The sequence below is a fragment of the Stigmatopora nigra genome, chromosome 3, assembly GCF_051989575.1.
Source record: "Stigmatopora nigra isolate UIUO_SnigA chromosome 3, RoL_Snig_1.1, whole genome shotgun sequence".
NCBI classification, from domain to species: Eukaryota; Metazoa; Chordata; class Actinopteri; order Syngnathiformes; family Syngnathidae; genus Stigmatopora; species Stigmatopora nigra.
This window is the reverse complement of record NC_135510.1, coordinates 148,067-169,891: the sequence shown is the minus strand read 5'-3', so window position 1 is coordinate 169,891 and position 21,825 is coordinate 148,067. Positions and strand designations below refer to the sequence as shown.

At 38.3% G+C, this 21,825-nt stretch overlaps 2 protein-coding genes across 16 annotated transcripts in view; both read left to right on the top strand.

The window, feature by feature from the left end:
• The window catches only part of LOC144194725 (liprin-alpha-1-like), a 52,932-nt gene extending 51,340 nt beyond the window's left edge, over positions 1–1,592 (top strand). For 8 of the 11 annotated variants that reach the window (XM_077713962.1, XM_077713961.1, XM_077713963.1 and 5 more), the window contains one exon: positions 300–1,592. In XM_077713962.1, the coding sequence (XP_077570088.1) occupies positions 300–361 (62 nt within the window). In that variant the 3' untranslated portion in view covers positions 362–1,592. Of the gene's footprint in view, positions 1–28; positions 103–277 lie in introns of all 11 variants that reach the window. The other 3 variants (XM_077713970.1, XM_077713964.1, XM_077713965.1) reach the window with 2 other exon arrangements.
• Positions 1,593–2,388: 796 nt separating this feature from the next.
• On the top strand, positions 2,389–21,825 carry LOC144194727 (src substrate cortactin-like). 5 transcript variants are annotated; one of them, XM_077713973.1, is made up of 15 exons: positions 2,389–2,497; positions 3,165–3,290; positions 3,364–3,437; positions 3,970–4,099; positions 5,968–6,078; positions 7,469–7,523; positions 8,247–8,357; positions 8,505–8,615; positions 9,471–9,581; positions 11,593–11,648; positions 11,733–11,802; positions 15,245–15,483; positions 16,452–16,572; positions 17,379–17,447; positions 20,561–21,825. In XM_077713973.1, the coding sequence occupies exons 2-15, from the start codon at positions 3,207–3,209 to the stop codon at positions 20,695–20,697; spliced, it is 1,479 nt and encodes a 492-aa protein (XP_077570099.1). In that variant the 5' UTR covers positions 2,389–2,497; positions 3,165–3,206; the 3' UTR covers positions 20,698–21,825. The 5 variants fall into 5 exon arrangements, with proteins under 5 accessions (XP_077570099.1, XP_077570100.1, XP_077570097.1 ...); XM_077713974.1 differs by having other exon boundaries at positions 2,408–2,553; positions 15,248–15,483; XM_077713971.1 differs by having other exon boundaries at positions 2,408–2,553.

The window sequence follows — 21,825 nt, the reverse complement described above, 5'->3', positions numbered from 1 at the left end:
CGTGATTTTTGCCAACATGCACATACAGGAAGTCAGTCTATACAGAGGCTGGACACTGCTACTGTCAGGACCTACTCTTGTTAACATAACCCTCACACAACGGTAAGATCAAAATGTGCAGACACGATGTATGTCGCTTCTATCTCAAAAAGCTATCACTAGCAGAGCATAGCTTTGTTGAACTTTTTTACTCTGATAATGCACTTTCTCATTTTTCTCCCTGTGCTCTGCTTCTCCTCTTGTCTGTCTCCATTCATATCCCTCATTCCCATTTCAGTTTATCCTCATTATTTCTATAGGTAACTGCTGGTCAGAAGATGAAGGGGAATTCCCTGTTTTCAAGACCAGGATGATGAACTAACAGATTTTTTAGGAGACAAAAAATATATCACAGAGAAAGATTATGCTCATCAGTACCTTGGAGGAAACTGTCTAGATGTATCCACATTTGTTATATTTATGTATACCAATGGGACATTTAAATGATTTTAGATTAACATGTAATCTTTAGGTTTCAATCCCATTAATCCAAATTTTTGCGTTTTCTTATTGTGCTCATCTACTCTCAGATGTATGTTTCTGAATGCTTCACAACTCTGGTGTTTGTATATTTCTACCGACAGACATTTTTTCTTTTTGTTAATTTTATTTACCCAGATGTATGTTTTTCTCTCTTTATTTGAAATGTAATCAATCGTTGATTTGCTTGTGATATAAATTTAGTCTATATTGTTACCCTTTTTATCAGATTTTTCTGTAGCCGATTGTAATTTCTTTTTTTGTAAATGCAGCTCTAATGTAGGTCACCGTGTGTGTGAAACCATTTTTCAAACTGCTCAACACTGAGTGCTTTATCATTATGATATATAGTACCAATGGGACATTTTGATTTCAAGAAATCCACATATCAGTAACAGGCGAAAAGACAAATGTCACTTTAAATGCAAATGAAAAAATCTAGATTCTCTTTCATTGAAATTGCATGCAAGAACTTTCCCTTTTGTATGCCTGCCACAGTGCAACTTTTTCAACCTGTCCCTTTAACCACAAAAAGCCTTCACCTTTGGAAAGACCCACACAGGAGGAGGATTAATGTACAGAAGAATTGAAAATACTATTTTTCATAGAATCCTCCAGACAGCCCTCAATTAAAAAGGAAAGACCAACACTTTTAAATCTTTTTTTTTATACAAATACTTCATATCAAGCCTTATTGTTTATTAACTATACTGTCTTTTTGTGTTCTTATTTATTATTACTCAGTGATGTTGTTTCTTGTCTATCATAGAATAAGATTGCCTATCCCAAAACGTCATGTTTGTTCTTATAACACTAGTTCCACATTTAGTTTCATGACAAATTTAAAGGAACCAATTTTATTTAACCCTTGTAATTGAAATCAAATTGAGAATTTGGTCTTCTTTTTTAGAAATTTCTCAGATTCGTGTCCTGTGGAAATCATGTTGCTATTTGTTCTGCCCTTCCTTTTTAATTGCCCGATCATGTAACATTGTACAGTCCGAGTACTTATAAACTATTTTTATCACAGTATTATTTATTGCCTACTTTCAATAAAATACTGAAAAAATTAACTTTTAAGAATAAGACTAAAACTGTTTATTCATCTGTGATTTTTTTGTCTTCAATTCACATGCAACAAAAATTGCTGTGCTGTTTTTAATGAGGAAAATACAACTGCAGTACCAAAAAACAAAAACAAAAAAACCTTCGTCACATGGAGGCAGTACACAACAGACAGATTGATGATCCATCGCACCAAATGGGAGAAAATATCAAGGCAAACGTTAAGTATAGATTTTAATATATTAGTAGTATATTTTTTCACAGCATGGACATGTCCATAACGGCAAAATTTAAAGTCAATAAGGACTTAAACAATAATGAGCCAAATGCAACATAGGCTACATTCCCCATAATCATAAAAAACAAAGATGACAAATAATGAAACAAATCGTACAAGACGAATCACTTGTCGGAACTCATAATGATGAATCTTACTCACACTCAAACCTAGGGGCAATTTAGAGTGGCCAATCAGCCTACAATGCATGTCTGTGGAATGTGGCAGAAAACTGGAGTACCCAGAGAAAACCCACGCAGGCCCAGGATAACATGCAAACTCAACTCAGGTGGATTGACTTGGATTTGAACCCAGGTCTTCTATTGTGAGGCCAACATGATTACCACTTATACTATAATAATCAATATATTCTCTTATTCGAGTGTAATAAAAACATTTGAGAAACATTTTGCATGGAACAATTAACAAGACGAAAGGACTAGTTTGGGTAAGTAAAAATTGCATCTTATCATTATTTATCCCTGTCATAACCCCCTCCCAAAGAGACCATAACAGAAAAGGAGAATAAAAACGCCCATTTTGCAACGTCATCGCGCCTGAGAACGGGATAAGTGGGAGGACAGGAAGATCCCAAAGCGAGCGTTCCTTCCTATCTATGAGAAGGACGAGAACACAGTACGTAATATTTGCCTGGACGCCCGAGTAACTGGATTCTGGACCGAGTTCTATAGGTAGGGGACGGTGAGCGTGGAATTATTCGATTGATTAGAAAATGTCTTCACCCAGCCGACTCGTTCATCTCAGTTTGTGTGCTAGCCTAAGCTGCTAACTGAGTGGAATTCTGTAGCAGGAAATACCGCAGACACACAATTCCGCAACTCCAGCACATAAAACACATTTCAGAGCTGCGAGTCAACACATTCACTATTCAATAACCGATCTATATAAGGCCACGCAAAATTCACATCTCACTGTCAGTGTCACGACATAAGCATTTGGGAATTTGTACAATTTTTAAATTCGTAACAAATGAGAAAAAAATCCGTGTCAAAAGTACCTAGCGAACATTTCAGGCAACACGGCGAAATATTTCGTCAACGTCGGCAGAAATGTGAATTATACTTTAAATTCAGTTTGCGAAACTGACACACATTATGGGTTAATTTGGGATTTGAAAAAGGGTGTGGTGGTTTTGTGAAGCTATGTATCCAACACTGTTTCCTGGTCAGTGCGAGCTCATCGACTTAGCATTATCTGGAACTACATTTCTTCATGTAGTAGATGGGATGTATATATCTAATACAGGATGAATATATTTTTAATATTCTCTGTTTTTTCATAGAGTGCAGTACATTCCTGTGTGTTTGACAAGGGTTCACTAAAGATGTGGAAGGCAGCAGCAGGGCAGTCAGTCAAGATGACTATAGATGATGGTGGTGATGACTGGGAAACTGACCCTGATTTTGAGGTTTTTTGGAATGCAACACAACTGTTTGTTTTATGTTACAATATTCATTTCTTCTTTTTTTCCTTTTTTTCAGAACGATGTATCCGAGAAGGAGCAGCGTTGGGGGGCCAAGACAGTCGCTGGTTCAGGACATCAGGAACACATAAAGTGAGAGTCTTTTTCGTTTTCACACGATCTACCAATTCTCTTATTAGAATAGTATCCACTATGATGCAATGCTCGCAGTAATGATTAGCTCATGATATGATAATACAACCAACAATAAAAATCAATCTATGAAAATGTTGAAGTCCACCGCCGTAATGACAGAAAAGGCGAGAATGCCAAAGTATTGACATAGATCAGTTGGGGAAATGGGCATTGAGCTGCTACTATTCTCTATAGCAGTGGTGTCCAAACTATGGCCCACCTTTATTCATCTGCAGCAAGTACTGAAAATATCATCGAATATGGGTGACGCAGTGATGGAGTGCTTAGCGGGAGATTTCTTGTGTTCAAAACAAACATTTATACAATATGAAAAAGTAGTAAAAACATCTTTGTACACTGCCACTTGAGTAATTGAAAATTTGATATAAACCTGTTGGTTCATATATAAAATAACGGCGCCATTTTTTAAAAATGGTCTCCAAAATATTGTGTAATATTCACCTGATCAATATTTTGCCATACCTCCTAGTATCCACCATCTGCGTGAAACCGTGTCAACAGAGCACACAAGTTTGAAACAGCAGGAGCTCAACAACATGCCCAAGGCCTCGCATGGATATGGAGGAAAATTTGGGGTGCAGCAGGACCGCATGGACAAGGTAGAGGTGGAGGATGGGAGGTGGGTGGAGGGGTGGTCGTGTGCTGACAGCTATGCAGTAGTACCTTGAGATATGAGCTTAATTCTTTCCGGGACCGAGCTCGTATGTCAATTCACTCGCATCTCAAATCAATTTTTCCCATATAAAATACCAAATAAATACAAATTAATCCGTTCCCAACCACACCTAAAAATAGGATATTTCAATGGAAAAACATGTTTTTAATTGTTCAAATTCACCATCTGCAATCACAAAGAAAACACATTTCTATCTAGTGGTTATGATCTGCAATAAAATGTCACATTTTTGTACAGTACTGTATGAAGTTCTTACCTTTTGAGACTCATGGTAGTGAATAACGGCAATATTTGCGGCGGAGAAGAGAGAAAGGGCAGGAGAGAGACTTGACGGCAACACGTTCAGCTCGTGACACTACGTAACATAACATAAACTTTAAATTGAACTTGGATGTACTTCGCTAGAACTATACATACACTTAAAAATGTGTCTAAACTTGTGCTATAATGGAGGCAAAAGTGTTTATGTATTCCGTCACAGCTTTTGAGCCGGAACTAGCTGCTTCACCGTACCTCATAACCGAGTGTATCCCTAGTTCGTTTTTCAAAGTTATCAAACCAGCCATGACTTGCTTTGAAGGTTTCCACTGGTGCCTAAGTCTCCCCTTTCTCAGCTCTTGCTTTACTTTCAAGTCCTTGTAGATTCCGCCAGCCGTTTCTCATTTATCCATATTAAAAGAAGCCTTCTACTCGTCATGAATATCACTGCACAGCTTGAAAAGCATCACCTAGCAGCAGCATCGTATGTCCAATTTTTTTGTCTCGTATCTCAGGGCAAAAATTTGCTCTAAATTTTCCTCGTATGTTAAATATCTTGTATGTTGGGACACTCGTATGTCAAGGTATTACTGTAATAGAAAGTTCAATCGTTTCTTGGCTGAGGTTAATAGCTTCATCCACTGATAGATAACCCATTGGAAACTTCGTTCCATCGTTTCACATGATTTACCTGGCAAGCGATCGGTGTTCTGTACAAGCAAAGCAGCATGAATCTGATGAGTGAGCAATGCTTCATTGTGTGCATGTGGAGTTTTGATGAGTCAGATGTTGCCACTGCTAACAACTTCCTCTTAATTTGTAGTACAGTGGGGCCTCTACTTACGAAAATAATTTGTTAAAGAAGTGGTTTTGTAACTTGAATTTTTCACAAGTAATTATATTTCTCATGTAAATGTCATAAGTTACCTTTATTACTCCATAAACCCTTTAGCAATGTTAGAAGTATACCAATTCTGTATGAAGAATGAGAGAGACAAACAAGAGAAAAACATTATTTAGCCATTAGAATTAATAAGACATGCAAAGACTTTCTATTAGGGTGGAAGACCAAATGTCTTTCAAAGAAAAGTTGGTGGTGTGTGAGGGAGGAGGCAAACTGAGAAAATGTTATAATTATATCCATGGAATGACGATTGTCTTTGACAACTTGTCATAATTTTTCTAAATGTACAAGGAATGCGTACACCAGACATGAGGCAGCACAACTCGTGTACATTTTCATAATATAGCACACTTATTCTTTTAACACACCCGAGCAATAAATAATAGAAAAAGGGATGGGAACTCTATCATGCCAATTTCAAAATAAAATGCAGGCGGCTACATCGTTTCGGGAATGTTTGAAGGTTTGATACTTTGCGTTTGGTCACTTGAATTTGTTCAGTATCCAGAGACAACATTTTCACATTAAGGCATTTCTTAACCTGAAGTTTTTATGCAGAGACATTCGTAAGTGGACGTATCACTGTACTTTGTTTTTGTGTTCTGATAATGTCTTTGTGTTTTGAACAGTCTGCTGTAGGACATGAATACCAGAGCAAGCTTTCAAAACACTGCTCCCAAACTGATAATGCCAAGGGCTTCGGGGGGAAGTTTGGAGTTCAAGCTGATCGTGTCGACCAGGTATTTTCTGTTTCTAACACGATTGGTATCGAATTGATTTCTGTTAATTAGAGGTAAGATCTTAAGCCCGAACAGGACCCGACCCGAATTTCCAAAATGTCAATCATTACCTCGGGTTCTAAAACCTTCTAAAAAGTTTTTAAAATTGTCTATTAAAATCATGTGTGGATACTAAACTAAGGAATACTTGTAAATAGTTTAACTACTAAACAGGAGCCACAGAGCCACAGCATGTTCTGCGCACGTCACATGAACGCTGCCCTCTTAATAGTCTTCCCTTCCGCAAGTGCATCGATTTTGACTTGGAGCCGGGAGTTAAGGATAAACTAAAGACAGGAGAACTGAAAAGACAAACACCCACCAGTAACGCTGAGGTTCGGAAAAGCTTCAAATTGATTGTTGAATAAGTCACAGAAACATGCGTTGGCTTTGCTGAATGTAGTCAATGTTCCGCTTTTCTTTCATACGCGATCAGAAAGATTGGCACCTCGATGCTGAGTAGGTATTAAAACAACTAGCAACAGAGATGATCGTCAAACATCTCTTATTATATAAAAAAATTAAAAGTTCATACATTCTTGTTTAACTTATATTTCATTACAAAAGACAGGTTTTTATTTGTACAAAAAAATAAATTAAATAAATTAAATAAATCTCCTGACTTGGGTTGGGAGTCCCGAGTCCTCACAAATAAAATATGACATTTCGGATTCGTTTCGGGCTCGGGCCTGCAAATCAAGTTAATTGCTTGGGCTGGGCCGAAAATTAATACCCGCGGGACTGGTCACGTCGGGCCGGATTATTCCGGCCTAATCTTACCTCTACTATTAATATATAAATATATGTATAGAGAAAAAAAATTATCTTGCTGAGTTCATAATTATTGTTGCCTAGCTGCAACACTGAAGTGCGTTTGAATCCATGCGTGCGTATTACAGAGTTTAACAAAAAAATATATACAAATAGAGTAGTATTGTCATTTTACGGTGCTGGCAAATTGGTCCTGTAAGTGCTTTAAAAGGGTTTGAATTTGGCCATGAAAAATGTAGACGAACACTGATTCTAGTTCTTCTGGTATTTAAATCTTCTCTGTGATCCATCACCCCAGTAGTGGCGCAACGATGTGTGATTATGTATTTCACCATGTTGCTGCGACTCCCTTTATCTCTCAGGCTGGATCCCCTGTCCAACACCTGTATATGGCGTCCACGTCCCTACTTGTGTCTAGTGTGCTGCTTTGAGGTTTTTTTTTTCTCTGTACCTGTTATTCCTTTTCCTTCAAAGAGGAGTGCAAAGAGCTTCACCAACTTTGTCTGGCTTTTATTATTCTTCTTCGTCTGCCATTATTACTTACTTTGCTGACCAAATTTTTCTAATTATTTTCTTGTAGTCGGCGGTTGGGTTTGAGTATGCTGGGAAGACGGAGAAACATGCTTCACAGAAAGGTAACCAGATGGGCTTTAACCGGCACATTGCATGCTTCGGCCAGCCTCATTTATCAGTTTATTCATCCACTCTCTTTGTTTACCGTACATTGTACTGCGTGAACTGCACCAGAGGTTGAAAGGACCCAAATTTCTTCATCATTTAGCATGCAACCAAAGCTTTCCCTTTGTGTGCCCCTTTCCTCTACATCAAATTGTTTCTTTGACGAGTGACTATAGAAGAGCAGCTTCCTCATCTAATTCACTACCAGAGACGTATAACAATGTTGTTTACGACTTATCTTAACTCAAGAAGATATAATAGTTCTGTGTTCATGTAGCTGTAGAACACAGTATTCTGTGATGTTTAAACGAAGGCGATAAGTAATCCACATTTAGAATCCATGGCATCATTTTGTGGTCGCTTGTTGGAATTTATCCTCTATTTTGATCAAAACAGAAAAGCAGCATTTGAATTTTCAGAAAGTGATGACTAATTAAAAACAATATCCCAAATTTAAAATCAAAATTGTGTGCAAGAAATATTGTTTGTCTAATTGTGCCCTGCAATGAACCATTTCAAGGTGTAGCCTGTCTACCATCCATAATAATCTGGGATAGGTTCCAGCGTCACTGTGAATCTCATGAGGATAAGCAGTATGAATAATGAGTGTATGAATGTGACTGATGCTGCTGTTCTGCATCATGCTGACCATGAAACTATTCTATTTGCTCTCTGTGCAGACTACAATGCTGGATTTGGAGGGAAATATGGTGTACAGGCAGATCGTGTTGACCAGAGTGCAGTGGGTTTTGATTACCAAGGAAAAACAGAGAAACATGAGTCCCAGAAGGGTTTGTTTTCATTCAAGTCAAACTTCAACATAGCCATGTTCCAACTATAACAATACCATTCAACACTTTACCTTAAAATGTAGGCCCCAAGTGTCACACCATTTTAATTGGTCTGTTTTTCCCTTGTATCCCTTCTGCCATTGGCAGATTATAGTAAGGGTTTTGGTGGGAAATTTGGTGTGGAGACCGACAAAGTGGATAAGAGTGCTGTGGGCTTTGAATACCAGGGCAAAACCGAGAGACACGAGTCACAGAAAGGTTGGTAACGTTGCGCAAATTTGACACTAGCCAATTTCATATTGTCTGTATACTAACATTTAAGCCATTTGACCCAATCTATATTTTGCCATCCTGCTTGAAAAAGTAATTTCAAAAAGAGATAACCTAAAAACGGGAAGCCTGAATGCCGTGTTTTTGCAATGCTGACATGGAATCCATTAAGTTTTCTGTGAATTTAATGACGCGTGTAATTTTACAATTTAATCCATAGAGAATATTTAAATAAATTTTTAAAATGTTTTTACAGAATACATTTTGGGTATTTGAGTCAGTTATGTGACACATTAAGAATGCGGGACAATTGATGCGAAAGATTATTTTCAGTCTTTCAATGATTAGTACTTTTTTTTTTTGTTTTTAATCAAGCTTTAAAATTCAGATTTAGTAGATCTATTCCTTGCTGCAAAGGGCATTGCTAATGGCTTATTTTGTGTGCCTAGATAATTTGTGTCCAGACTTGTCCGGGTGCTGAAGCACGGCACAAGAAAAATCCTGTAGCGGCTTGTCTGACATATTTTTAAAATATTTTACTGTCGTAGTAGGCAGGTATAGACTGTGGTTTCACCGTACTATGAAAATAAGGAAATGCTTTTGGGAACCTTTTATATTTATTTATTGACATTATTCGTTGGACCAGCGCTAGGGGCAGTATTTTCTGATTGTCCGGTCATTTTAACATTTTCTGTAAACTCCTATCATTGGTAATGTACAATAACTTACAACTTGTCAAATGAACTTCTCTTTTGCCTTTTAACTCATTCAGTACCAGTAAAATTCCACTTGAACCACTTTTTGATGAGTGGAAACGTGTTGACATCGTCTGTGTTTCTCCAGACTATGTTAAAGGTTTTGGAGGCAAATTTGGAGTGCAGACAGACCGTCAGGATAAATCTGCTCTGGGATGGGACCACCAGGAGAAAGTGCAACTTCATGAGTCCCAGAAAGGTACTATATTTTTTATTTAAAAATTGCGATGACTTCGTAGTCTGCGTTCAGGACTGCTGCATGATCATACATATCTATATCTGGACCAATGGATGGATAAAATAAACTAAATTCAGCCCACCATGTTGATATATTTAATGAAATGATCAAAGACACTTTCTACTTTAAACAAATACCGGTGGAAACTACTATCAATTCACAAAGGTGGGTATAAAATTACATTTTATAAATAAAAAAAATGCAATTTGAAGGTTTTTTCTTTGCATGAATATATCTCGTCGGTAATCAAGCCCCCAGTTGAACAATTACATCCTCAATTGCATCTGACTTTCATGTCACCCTTTGGCTGTGACCAATAGTCTTTTAAAGGAAAATTGTTTCCTCAATAAAATCTAAAAGGAGAACTAAGAAAGTGAAATGGGTTGTTTGCTGTATGTTATGTCACTTTCAGTGACTCGGGCACATCGTGTCATTCACTAATACATAGTATTGTCGAGCAAAATGAAGCCCGCTGAACCGCTGGGGTATTGTTTCAGCTCGACGTTCATTACTCGATGCTTCATTCACAGCTTAAAGAATAGTATATGGAATCTTGAAATGCTTTTAAACCTGTTAAGAATAGTTCTTGATTTCATTCGATACTTCCTTATTTGTTGGGTAAGCTGGGTTGCTGGAAGTACAGCCAGCCCTAGGCCACGAGGAAGCCCAATTCCCCCTGTATAAATCGTGTGATGTGCGTAGCAATGAGCACAATTATGGGAAATATTTATAAATAAATAAAATACAACCAGTAGTTAATTCAAGAATGCATGATCTCATTAGCAATGTCAGGACTAAATGTTATTCAACTTTCCATCACTCGATTGTGTATCAATCTTGTAAGGTGAGCCATTGCTTGCCATCTCTTTGTTTGTGCATACTCTGTTTTTGTGTGTTATGGTACAGACCATAAGTGTGCGTTTGGAGGGCTATATGGGATAGAGGTGGAGAGGCAGGACCAAAGAGCCCTGAGCTATGACTACAAAGAGAATCTTGCCAAGCATGGCTCACAAAAGGGCACAAATCACTTCCTTAATACCTACAACTTTTGCTTCCCATTTTGGAACCATCAACTGGTCCTTTGTGCATCAAATGTGCTTCTGCCTGATTCAATCTTAAATTTGGTTTGGCGAAACAAATTTTGGAAATATTCAAAAATCCTTGCTATATATTTTATTGCTGACCATAAGGAATTAATATTTTGTTTTCCGTTGAACAACGATTCTTTCATTTGATTGAGTCAGTGCATGCTTGCCAACCCCACACTACTAAATACATTAACGCAAAAGGACATTCTTTAAATTTAAAACCTTTATAGGTCCCTCGAAAATTTAAATCATTAAGATTTGTTTTTCAAGTGAAAATCTCATTCCTCAAACTTTACGTATGAAATATAATGTATATGGCCACTAATGGAACATTGTTTGTGTCTATTCTACTATACATTCTATTGTTTCTCTCTCCTGCAATTTCAATCACTGGTACGATGATTATATCTTTATTTTGGCTCAGTGCACAACTTTGTATTAAACTTGGTTTGGTGTATACCCTGCATTTTTATTGATGCTGATCAATGAGACGAGAAACATGGCTTAGCTTCAGTTTGCAGCATATTCAAAATGACTGAGTTCCAACACTCCTGGATTTGAAGATTGCCCTTCCAACTGCATAGCATTTTTCTGTTCTTCCTTTCCACAGGTTTGCATATGTCCATCAGCCAGTTGTTTTGATCCAGATTTTGTTCTGTTGGTCAAATTAATTCAACCTAAGTCTAGTTGAAACTCTTGCAAAATGACATTGACTACTTTGAATGGAAAAGATGATCATGCAATCAAATTGTTAATGCTCTGACCGTAGTGGGTGTTTAGCTGTACAGAAAATTGGAATTTGCAAAACATACTTGGATCCCCCTCTGTGGCCGAACTGACTCTTCACAATAAATATTGCCATTTAACCTTTTCTCCTCCCTCAGATTACGCGAAAGGTTTTGGAGGGAAATTTGGTGTCCAGAATGACCGGATGGACAAGGTAGATACTATAATTCTAGTATATATTGTTGTGTGCACTTTTTGGTACTGTCCAGTACATGTTTCATTTGTTTCCCCCTGACAGAGTGCTGGTACGTTTGAAGATGTTGAGAAGCCCAAATCTTCTTACCAGAAAGTCAAACCTGTGGAGGCTGGTGAGCATACCCTCGTAATTTTCCTGTCTGACAATCCACTGCCCAAGTATTTTCCACTCAATCATACGAGTTTCATTTGTTCATTAATTCAGAAGTGTGAAACCATGAGAATTAGCTGTTGACAGATAAGAGGGGTGACTAAGTTAATCGGGGCAAAACCTGATAATTCATTCATTTTCCATGCTGATTATCCTCACGAGGGTAGCCGTGGTGCTGGAGCCTATCCCAGTAACTGCGGGGTACACCCTGAATTGGTTGCCAACCAACCGCACGGCACAACGACACAAACAACCATTCATGCACACACTTTTATGTATAGACAATTTAGAGAGTTCATTCAGCCTACTGTGCATGATTTAAGTGTTTTATGTGGGAGGCAAACTGTAGTAAGCTGGAGAAAACTCACATGGAGAACATGAAAAACTCTATGTATATATACACACACACACACACACACCAGCCAGGGCCAAAGATTCAACCTTTAAACTGAGGGCCATGTGCTAACCACCCTTTCTTTGTGCATTACATAAAATATTAGAAATTCATTTGAAATGTATGTATCTGTGAATCAAAAACACGGTTGGAAATAAAATGGATATTCAATTTACTCATTAATCAAATAGTGTTCCCTCGGTTATCGCGGTTAATGGGGACCGTGACCACCCGCGATAAGTGAATTTCCGCAAAGTAGGGATTCCCCTTCAAAAATGCTTAATTTGAATTTAATTGCAATTTTTTTTTTTATATTTAAAAAAAATATATATATTTTTACCCCCCTGTATACAGTACACCATACAGATTACGGGTAGAGAGAGTGAAATTCATGTTATAACCAAAAAAAACTGTAAAATATGTTGTTTCAATGTAATATTTGTATCCCCCCCCCCCCCCCCCCCAAAAAAAAATCCGCGAAGCTCTGAGTCCGCGGTAGCTGAACTGCGAAGTAGCGGGGGAACACTGTAATAGTATATTTGGTTGAGGTTGTGTCATTTACTGACCAATCTTGTGTGGCATGTTTGGTCCCACTTTGTAGTCCCTGAGAGGATTTAAGAAGACCATACTGCATTCATTGTAACTTCTATCTTAAATACTTTTAAATTTATTTTACACTAACCACCCCCCAAAAAACAATTAAACATGAACATATTTAGGAAAAAACACACTCATTCTCTATTATCTTACCGTACATTTTCATTATGATCCACAACAAATGACTTTGGTCAGATGAACAAGTCATATTTGACCAATAATTTCTATATTAAATCTAGAACGCTGAAAACGCCTAGTGCCCTGGTGTCCGAGTGGTTGAGGTGATGTGCGGCATGCAAAATTCACTCGACACAAAACTTAAAAGGCACTATCCTTCTCTCTTTATATTATGCGGAGTGTTATTCATCTCCGGTGAAATTTACATTCTTCTGCGCAGTTTGATCCCTGTAAATGTTAATATTTTGAATTTAAAAAAAACGATGTACTAAAGTCGTGAATGTTTATGCTGCAAAGTGGTGAAGAATGACAGTACAGTGGTACGACATATGAGCACCCCGACATACGAGCAATTTGAGAAACAGGTAAAATTTCGAGCAAATAATTATCTCCAGATACGAGAAAGCCAGGTGGCCAAGACACGAGCGGCTGTTTAGGATTTGAGCGCAGTCTTTTTTGGCGCATCTCTTTCATGTATAACAGGTATCTACGAGCACTGGGCGGAGCGCTGCATTGTTTTCAGTGATTTTGTTCCGTCACTCGCACAAAATACGGAGCGATTGCTAATACGAGGTATATATCACTTCTCGTTGGCTGCTCAAAAGAACATCAGGGGCACTAGCTTTCTCCCCGCAACTCCCTCGTGTAATGTCTCTGGTCGCAACTCCCTCTTTGTAATGTCTCTGCGAGCACTGGGCGGAGCGTTGCATTTTTTAAAGTGTGTATGGATTTTTTGGTTGGGTAACTATCAATAAGGCAAACAAAATAAATAAAATGTTTATTTTACGTCAAATTATTTGTACAGTTCAAATCTAACCCCAAGTCTCTACTTTTGATGAAGCTATAGAATGCTTTTTAACCACATCTCTTATGTGTATGTAGAGCACTGGGCGGAGCGTTGCATTTTTTTTCATTGTTTTTTTTTTCCGTTACTCAGCGCAAAATACGGAGCGATCGCTAATACGAGGAGTATATATTACTTCTCATTGGCAAGTGGTCCTGCGTTATCCTATTGTGAGGACATTTGTGTGCATCATTTTTGGAATATTTTGAAGAGCATACAAAAGCTAACAGCCCATCGATAGTGAAAGTCAGGGTGGAGGCGGGGCAAATACTAGAGCCAACCCGGGAGAAGAAAGGTATCAAACTTTAATACAAAGTTACAATTAAGTTTAGTATAATTTTAGTACTATTAAACACATTTTAATAATATCAAACCACTAGTTATGTCTTACTTTGTTAGTAGATGACGAGTTACAACAAATAAAACACTTACCAATCCAATATCCTGTTTTTGGTGTTTTTTTCAGAGGGTTGGAACAAATTAATTTGTTTTTAGATCATTTCAATAGGAAACGTTTGTTCGAGTTACGAGAATATCAACATACGAGCTCAGTCCCGGAACGAAATAAGCTTGTATCTCGAGGTACCACTGTATTAGGTTTCAGGCAAGGCCCCTTGTAAGCCTTGTAAGGATAAGTGGTACAGAAGATGGATGAATAAATGAAAGAAAAAACATTTACCAATTTGCCCATTCATACATGAAAATCATTATTCAACTTCATTCATTCATTTTCTGAAACACTTTATCCTCACTAGCGTCGCAGGGGCTGCTGGAGCCTACTCCAGCTGACTTCGGCCCAAAGCTGGGGGACACCCTGTATCGGTGGCCAGCGATCTTGGGGCACAAGGACACAGACTACCATTCACACTTACACCCATACATAGGGGCAATTTAGCGTCCAATCAACCTATCATACATGTCTTTGGGGAGGAAACTGGATTATCTGGAGAATACCCACGCAGGCCTGGGGAGAACATGCAAACTCCACACAGGTGGACCAACCTGGGCTTGACCCCAGATTTGACCCCTTTCACGGTTTTGTGTTGGGTGAATTTTGCATGGCGCACTTCACCTCAACCACTCTGACACCAGGGCACCAAGTGTTTTCAGCAATCTAAATTTAATATAGAAATAATCGGTCAAATATGACTTGTTCATCTGACCAAAGTCATTTGTTGTGAATCATAATGAAGATGTAAGGCAAGATAATAGAGAATGAGGCCGACATGCTAACCACCAAGCCACCGGCTTGCCTTCAGTTGGATAGAATATAAATGAGTTTGATAGATGGCGACACTGGAAAATGCTAGATGGCGAGTTGATAAATGGTGACCAAATCGTTTTCAAATCGCCTTCCCTGACCTAATTTCTACAATGTTTCCTCTCATCCAGCAGGCAGCAGCACAGGAAGTATTAAGGCCCAATTTGAGAATATTGCCAGGCAGAAGGAAGAAGAAGACAGAAGAAGAGCTGAAGATGAGCGAGCACGCCGTCAAGCCAAAGAGAGACAGGAGCAGGAGGAGGCGCGAAGTCGAATGGAAATGCAGGCCAAAACTCCCTCTCCGGTTCCTGTTGTGGCGAGTCCTAGCCCAACTCCAGTTGAGCAGCCTGCCTTTTCTTCAAGATACGAGGTGAGCTTCAGAGTACATTGTCAAGCTCTTGTTCATTATCATGAATGAGTAACTTTGAATTGTATCTAATTCATCTACTGCCAAAAATTTTCCCCTTGATGTTGCAATGATCTTGCAGTTTGTATCACAGAGAAATGTATCTTAGACAGCCTTGTCAAGTCAGTTATATTTTAACGGAATGCGATAGAAGTTATAAATAAAATGACAAGGAAACTGATTATTTGAATTTAAAGTCAGACATGTGGTACTGAACTGATTTCAATAGATTGGACTTAGACTGGGCCACAACCCGTTGTCGTTTTATTTGTAAAAAATTGAGATTGAATTTTCGTACCTAGAGGCATGACTAATTCATTAATTCATTTTCTGAGCCGCTTTATTCTCATTAGGGTCACTGGGGGTGCTGGAGCCTGTCACAGCCGACTTCGGGCCTGAGGCGGGGGACGCCGTAAATCGGTGGCCAGCCGATCGCAGGGCACGAGGAGACGGACAATCATTCACACTCGTACTCGCACAGGGGCAATTTAGATTGTCCAGTCAACCTACCATGCATGTTTTTGGAATGTGGGAGGTACCTGGAGAAAACCTACACAGGCCCAGGGAGAACAGGCATACTCTACACTGATTGACCGACCTGGGTACGAACCCAGGACCCCAGAGCTGTGAGGCCAACATGCTAACCACTCATACCCGAGCCGCTCGCCTCTTATACATACTTATTCTAATATGTTTAGTACAAATACAATAATTATGGTCCGTTTCAATCCAAATTTACTGTTTTTTTTCCTGCCATCAAGATGAGTGATGAGCACCTGCCACATTTTCAATTTCTAAACAGAAATTAGGAAATAAGTTCACAGAGGGCCGGTGTGGGTGTAGATTTTCATCCATCTGAACAATATGACTGACACCTTTGCTTTGCAAAACATACTGTCTGCAACTAAAACTATACCGTTTTATCTTTTTAGAATCGAGATGATGCAATCTATGATGCTGCTGATGAGAATGGAGGACAACAATATGAGCAGGAACAACAGAGTGGTGGTCACTTTGAAGAACCAGAGGTGCTTTATCAGACCCCTGCTGAAGGTAAAAAAAAATTTGGTTTTAATTTTATGAGGGAAAATCTCTTACCTCATATTACCTTCGTGTTCCCCGCGTACAAGATACTGTTGCTACTGTCATGCTGTAATCATAAAATCAATGCCAGGGAAGCATATTTGTTAGTGGTTTGTTTTGAATCAATCCCAATCGCACAACAAAAGTTTACAGGTTGCCAGTTAAATCTGAGAAACCGCATGAGCTCTATTTTAATAGTCCCAAGCACAACATTGTGGCCTGGTTATGGTTTCATACTGTCAGTTAACTTTTACACATTTGTTTAGTATTACTTAAGTGGGAGGATTATTGTTCGGAAATCAAATGAGCTAATATCCTCTTCATGGTGATAGAATCTGGCCAGATATAACATTTGATGAGTGACTACAACTTTAACCAGTTTTAATAATATTCTTGCCTCTACATGCAAGTTAAGCAGGACAGGTCACAACTGAGTCTCCATTGATAACTTAATCTTAACTTGAACATGTCTGCTTATTTATTTCCGTCCGGTCCCGGTATTAACTCAAGGAATAGTATTGGACGCTCCACTTTTCAGGTTTTTATTTGTTAAATTTGGAAATATCCAATAAATTCCATTCGACTTCACAATTTTGTGTCCCAATTATTTTAGATTTTTGACAAAAAATAATTTTATATTGTAGCCTGAAATGTGGCGAAAGGTTCAAGGGCCGATTGCTTTCACAAGGCACTGTAGTTGCATTTTTCGTAGCCAAGAAATATCTTATTACTTCCCAAAATTGGCGTCTTTGACGAGTGATGATTTCTTTTTGCAGAGGAGCAACACTACGAGATTGGCGAGGACCCCGGGGTAACAGCGGTGGCACTCTATGACTACCAAGCAGGTTAGAGCACATACAATAATACCCAGTGGCGGACCGTGCATTTCACACCTAGGCCTTCAGTTGTCTTGCGTCTGAATCAATCCAACCCTCAATAATTATTTTCTGGCTATAAAACCTTTACTGTAGCTATAGCTGCGATACATCCTCGTAAAATTGAAATACAGTCATACATCTACTTAAAAAATGAATTGGTTCCACAACTTTTTTGTAACTTAAAAAGTCTGAAGTAGTTTTATATGTAAATTCTCAAATTCGTTGCATGGTTATCACTCTCTAAAATAAAACATATGGGAACAAGAGCAAGCTACCAAAGATACAACATAGAGATAGTACACAAACATGAATACACATTTAATAAACACAACATTAAGAATTCAAACAAACGCATTCATCAACAACAAGCATAATCTTTTTTGGATTTCTTTGAAATGTAATTTTACACCATTTTGTAAGTCACTACTGGTTCTTACCTGCTTCTGCAGTGCTGAATGACGAACATTTTAGAAAAAAAAACTACAAAGATGATAACCTTTGAGGACTTATAATAATGTTTCTAAAATGCAAAAGACGGACATCGTCAAAGTGGGCATGACTCGTGAACAAATTTTCAGGATTTTTTTTTCAGGAAGTTGGAAAGTTCGTTTCTCCCCCGTTTATTTTCTCCCTGATTTGTCCAGTTGCAATGGTGGTTCTGCCTCCCAGTTGAATTCCTTGTGTATTACCTAGCGTTGCATTTAGTCATGTCTCCGTTTTGGTGCACATCGACCAACTAACTCGTCAACGTCCTTATTACTCACAACACAGCCCATTGCCAGCACCCGCAGCACAATTTAACCCACCGAAGGCTGCCGTTCAAGTCGAGGTAGTCGGCTACAGCTTCCCCAAGCATAAATGAGTTAAAGCAGACAATGTGTTGAAGAAAATGAACGGTTGTTGTGAGACAGCCAATGACAGCGTCAAGGTGGAATGAGCTTTTAAATCGAGACTCAATGAATCTTTTTTCCTCAAGAAGATTTCAATGACTCTGTTGTACAGATTATCCGTACGTTTCAGTTCCATCAAAAAGTTCTGTTCTATCGCCATCGAAGCTAATGCTTAAAGTCGAGCATGTCCTGTTGTATTCTGGCATAATTTTTTATTCGATTTAGGGCTGTGACGTACAAACCCTTTTCCCGGTTGTGACAGGCTTGCTAGCTTCGGACCTTTCCCTACGACTGCGAGAAGGCAATCACGTATCCCTACGCCTGCGAGGCTTTGGTGTCCCCAAACCAAATTCTGATTGGTTAAAGCAACAGTGTTACCGAACGACGCTTGTTTAATGCAGCAGAGCCCGCGGAACTGATTCTAAAGGCCTTGAGGCAGATTTCTGACCAACAAATAATGGCTGAAATGTGGTTAAATGCTTCAAAATGAAAACACAAAACTGGAAGCAGTGCAATCAGGGGGAAAGCAATGAAAGGAACCTAACAGACAATTTTGAATTATTCAATAAGTATTGATGGACAAAATATAATATATGATTCAGATATTTCTTAGGTCAGCAGAGAAAGCCTTGAAAGCCCTGACGGTACACCACTGCTAGCCAATCATAGTTCGGGAAAATGTTGACGTTTCCTTAGCCTGCAAAAAGGCCTTGGTGTAGCCAACTTGAAATCTGATTCGGTAAAGCAAGTATTATCAACACTTATTTTATGTTAGGCCCCGCAGAACTGATTGTGAAGGCTTCCAGTTAGATTTCTGACCCTGACAACAATTAATGGCTGTGATTGGTCATATCAGTGTTTCCCAACCAGTGTGCCGCGGCGATGTAAAGTCTCTTACTTTTTTTATCTAATATAGGGAGAAAAAGTCCAAAATTAGAAGAAGGTTAAAAAACGCTGCATGAATTATTTTAACATTAGTCGAACTGAAAGCTGTTTGGGGTCTGCAGGCATCAACTTTGATGACATTAGATTGGTGTGACATTTTTTTTATTATAATACTGAATATAATAAAACTTTGATGGGGACCACTTTATAATCTAAATATCGGCGACATAGTTTTAAATTAGAACATTTTCAGCTAGTGGTGTGCCTTGGAATTTTTTTCAATGCAAAAAGTTTGCCGCAGCTCAAACAGGTTGGTAAACACTGAGTCAAATGCTTAAATATGGAAACACACATCTGGAAGCAGCTGCAACAGCTCTCGCAACTATGGCAAGCAGCCCCTGACTCTATTTCCAGTGCGCGGTGAATGCAGAGAGATATAAAACAGCGTTTCAATTTGGTTGAGCTCGATCTAGCACATTAATTCTATGTTCGCTGTCCTTCCCAGTGGAAGTCTCAACTGTGGTTGGGGCTTTCAGGCAGAAATTACTTACTCGATTAATGACGACTTTGGTGAGACGGAGACGTGCGTGTTCGATGCCGCATTCGCCCACTTATTCAACATCAGTTATTATGCTATTGCTGTGTCACAAAAATACTAATACTGTAACCTCAGAGAAAATTTAAAAAAAAAGTTGTTAATTCATGTTGGGAATGAAAGGAGTTGTCAGAGAGTTGATTTGTAATCTATTAATAAAGTTTGGCTGACCGATCTAACTGTTTTGTTGACATTCCCTTTAGCGCAGCAGCATCTAGTGGATGCATAATGTAACCCCAGCCTCTACTTTAGACCAGTATAATGCGATGCGGTAGACCAGTGTAATGCAGAGCGGCAGTGCGCCTTGCAATGTGATGCGCCTTTATATATGGAAAAATTAAAACGTGTCATTCATTGAAGGTGCGGTGCACCTTATAGTCATGAAAATATGGTATACCCTCATAAACCAAATTATGAACAATTTTTTTTTCATGCTAAGTCATATGAAAGTTTTGAGGAAGGTAAAAGATCCTTTTTGTTGATAATGGGTTATTGTATTGGATCACAAATAGATTTTCTGTTGACCTCTTGTATGAGTTTGTCCTCTTTGCCCATATATCCAAAATTATTGTTTATTAATATAAAATTAAAACCAACAGTGCCTCTGTTGACATCATTGTAGAAGTAGTGTTTTACTGTTGGATTTTATTTTACGATTGCAGTATTTTGATTATAGTCTTATTTGTTAACAATTTAAATTTCCATTTTAGCTGGTGAAGACGAGATCTCTTTTGACCCTGATGACATCATCACCAACATTGAGATGATCGACGAAGGCTGGTGGCGCGGTGTTTGCAGAGGAGCTTACGGCCTTTTCCCTGCCAATTATGTTGAAGTACGGCAGTGATGTCAGTGCTCAATAAGGAGAGGATATTGATTTGGTTCCTTTTATTGCTTTGGTCTGCTTTCTCCCCCCTTAATTTTTATCAGTACATCAACACTGCAAAACGACAAAGGTCTTCTACATCTGCCTTATTTTGCACCTATTACCATCACACCTCTACCGGTGACAGGACACCAATCATAGAATCACTCCAACACCTAGTAAATGGAAGAAAAAACTTAGGCCTCAGAAATATCAAAGTTTAGCTGTTTTGGTCACAGATAACTTCACACAGCTTGATCCCTTCAGCATGAAAATGTATGTACAGATGAAAAGGTACCACTTCTATTAGGGTTATTTTGACAAAAATCCAGGGTGTTGATAAGGGTTTTAAATGTGTTCACAATTTAAAAGGGACCACTTGGTAGGGAAGACCCCCTTAGAAGACCAAAACTTTGTACAGTGTGCTTTCTTTGCCATTGACCAATATCCAATGCTAGATCATTTTTGGTCGTCTTTTAAAAACAAAATCTTTGCATAAAGAATTGCTTATCAATTCAAGGTGATCATTTGGTATGCGTAAACATATTTCATTTTCAAGCTATAGAAAAATATATGGGGCCATTGATGTTGGTGCTAATTTAAGCACATTGTAAAACTTTACGCATTACACTACATCTTATTTTTGAAAACTTGAATCATGAATGGATATCAGTTAAAATTAGTTAGGTGACGGTAAATTTGAGAATATATTTTCACTCGGACTTCATATCTGGGGGAAAGGATCTTTAAAATTGATGTGTTTAAATTCTTGAGTTTCATGCTATTGTGTTATCCCTTGTCATGGCTTAATGTGTTTTATGAGGGTGTGCCCATGGGAGAAAAAAAAACAAAATAGTTAGCTGCAGTGGTGACATTATAGCTAATTGTTATGAAACGACACAGTATATCTCTTAACTGACTGATTGTTGGTCATGTACCGTAAATAGGTGTGAGTGCTTCTGTCTGTGTTCGCACATGGCATTTCTTTTCCATTTTTTGGGGTTTTATAATAATAAAGTGTCCTTTCAAATAAATTATTTTGTATCTGTACTTCTGTCTTGTTAAATCATATCACCTATTTTTTTCCAATAAACTATATAAACTACACAA

Coding starts and splice junctions, on each gene's coding strand:
- LOC144194727 (XM_077713973.1), top strand. CDS start 3,207: ATGTGGAAGGCAGCAGCAGGGCAGTCAGTCAAGATGACTATAGATGAT. Junction 7,524..8,246: donor GAAACATGCTTCACAGAAAG/GTAACCAGATGG, acceptor CTCTCTGTGCAG/ACTACAATGCTGGATTTGGA. Junction 8,616..9,470: donor GAGACACGAGTCACAGAAAG/GTTGGTAACGTT, acceptor GTGTTTCTCCAG/ACTATGTTAAAGGTTTTGGA.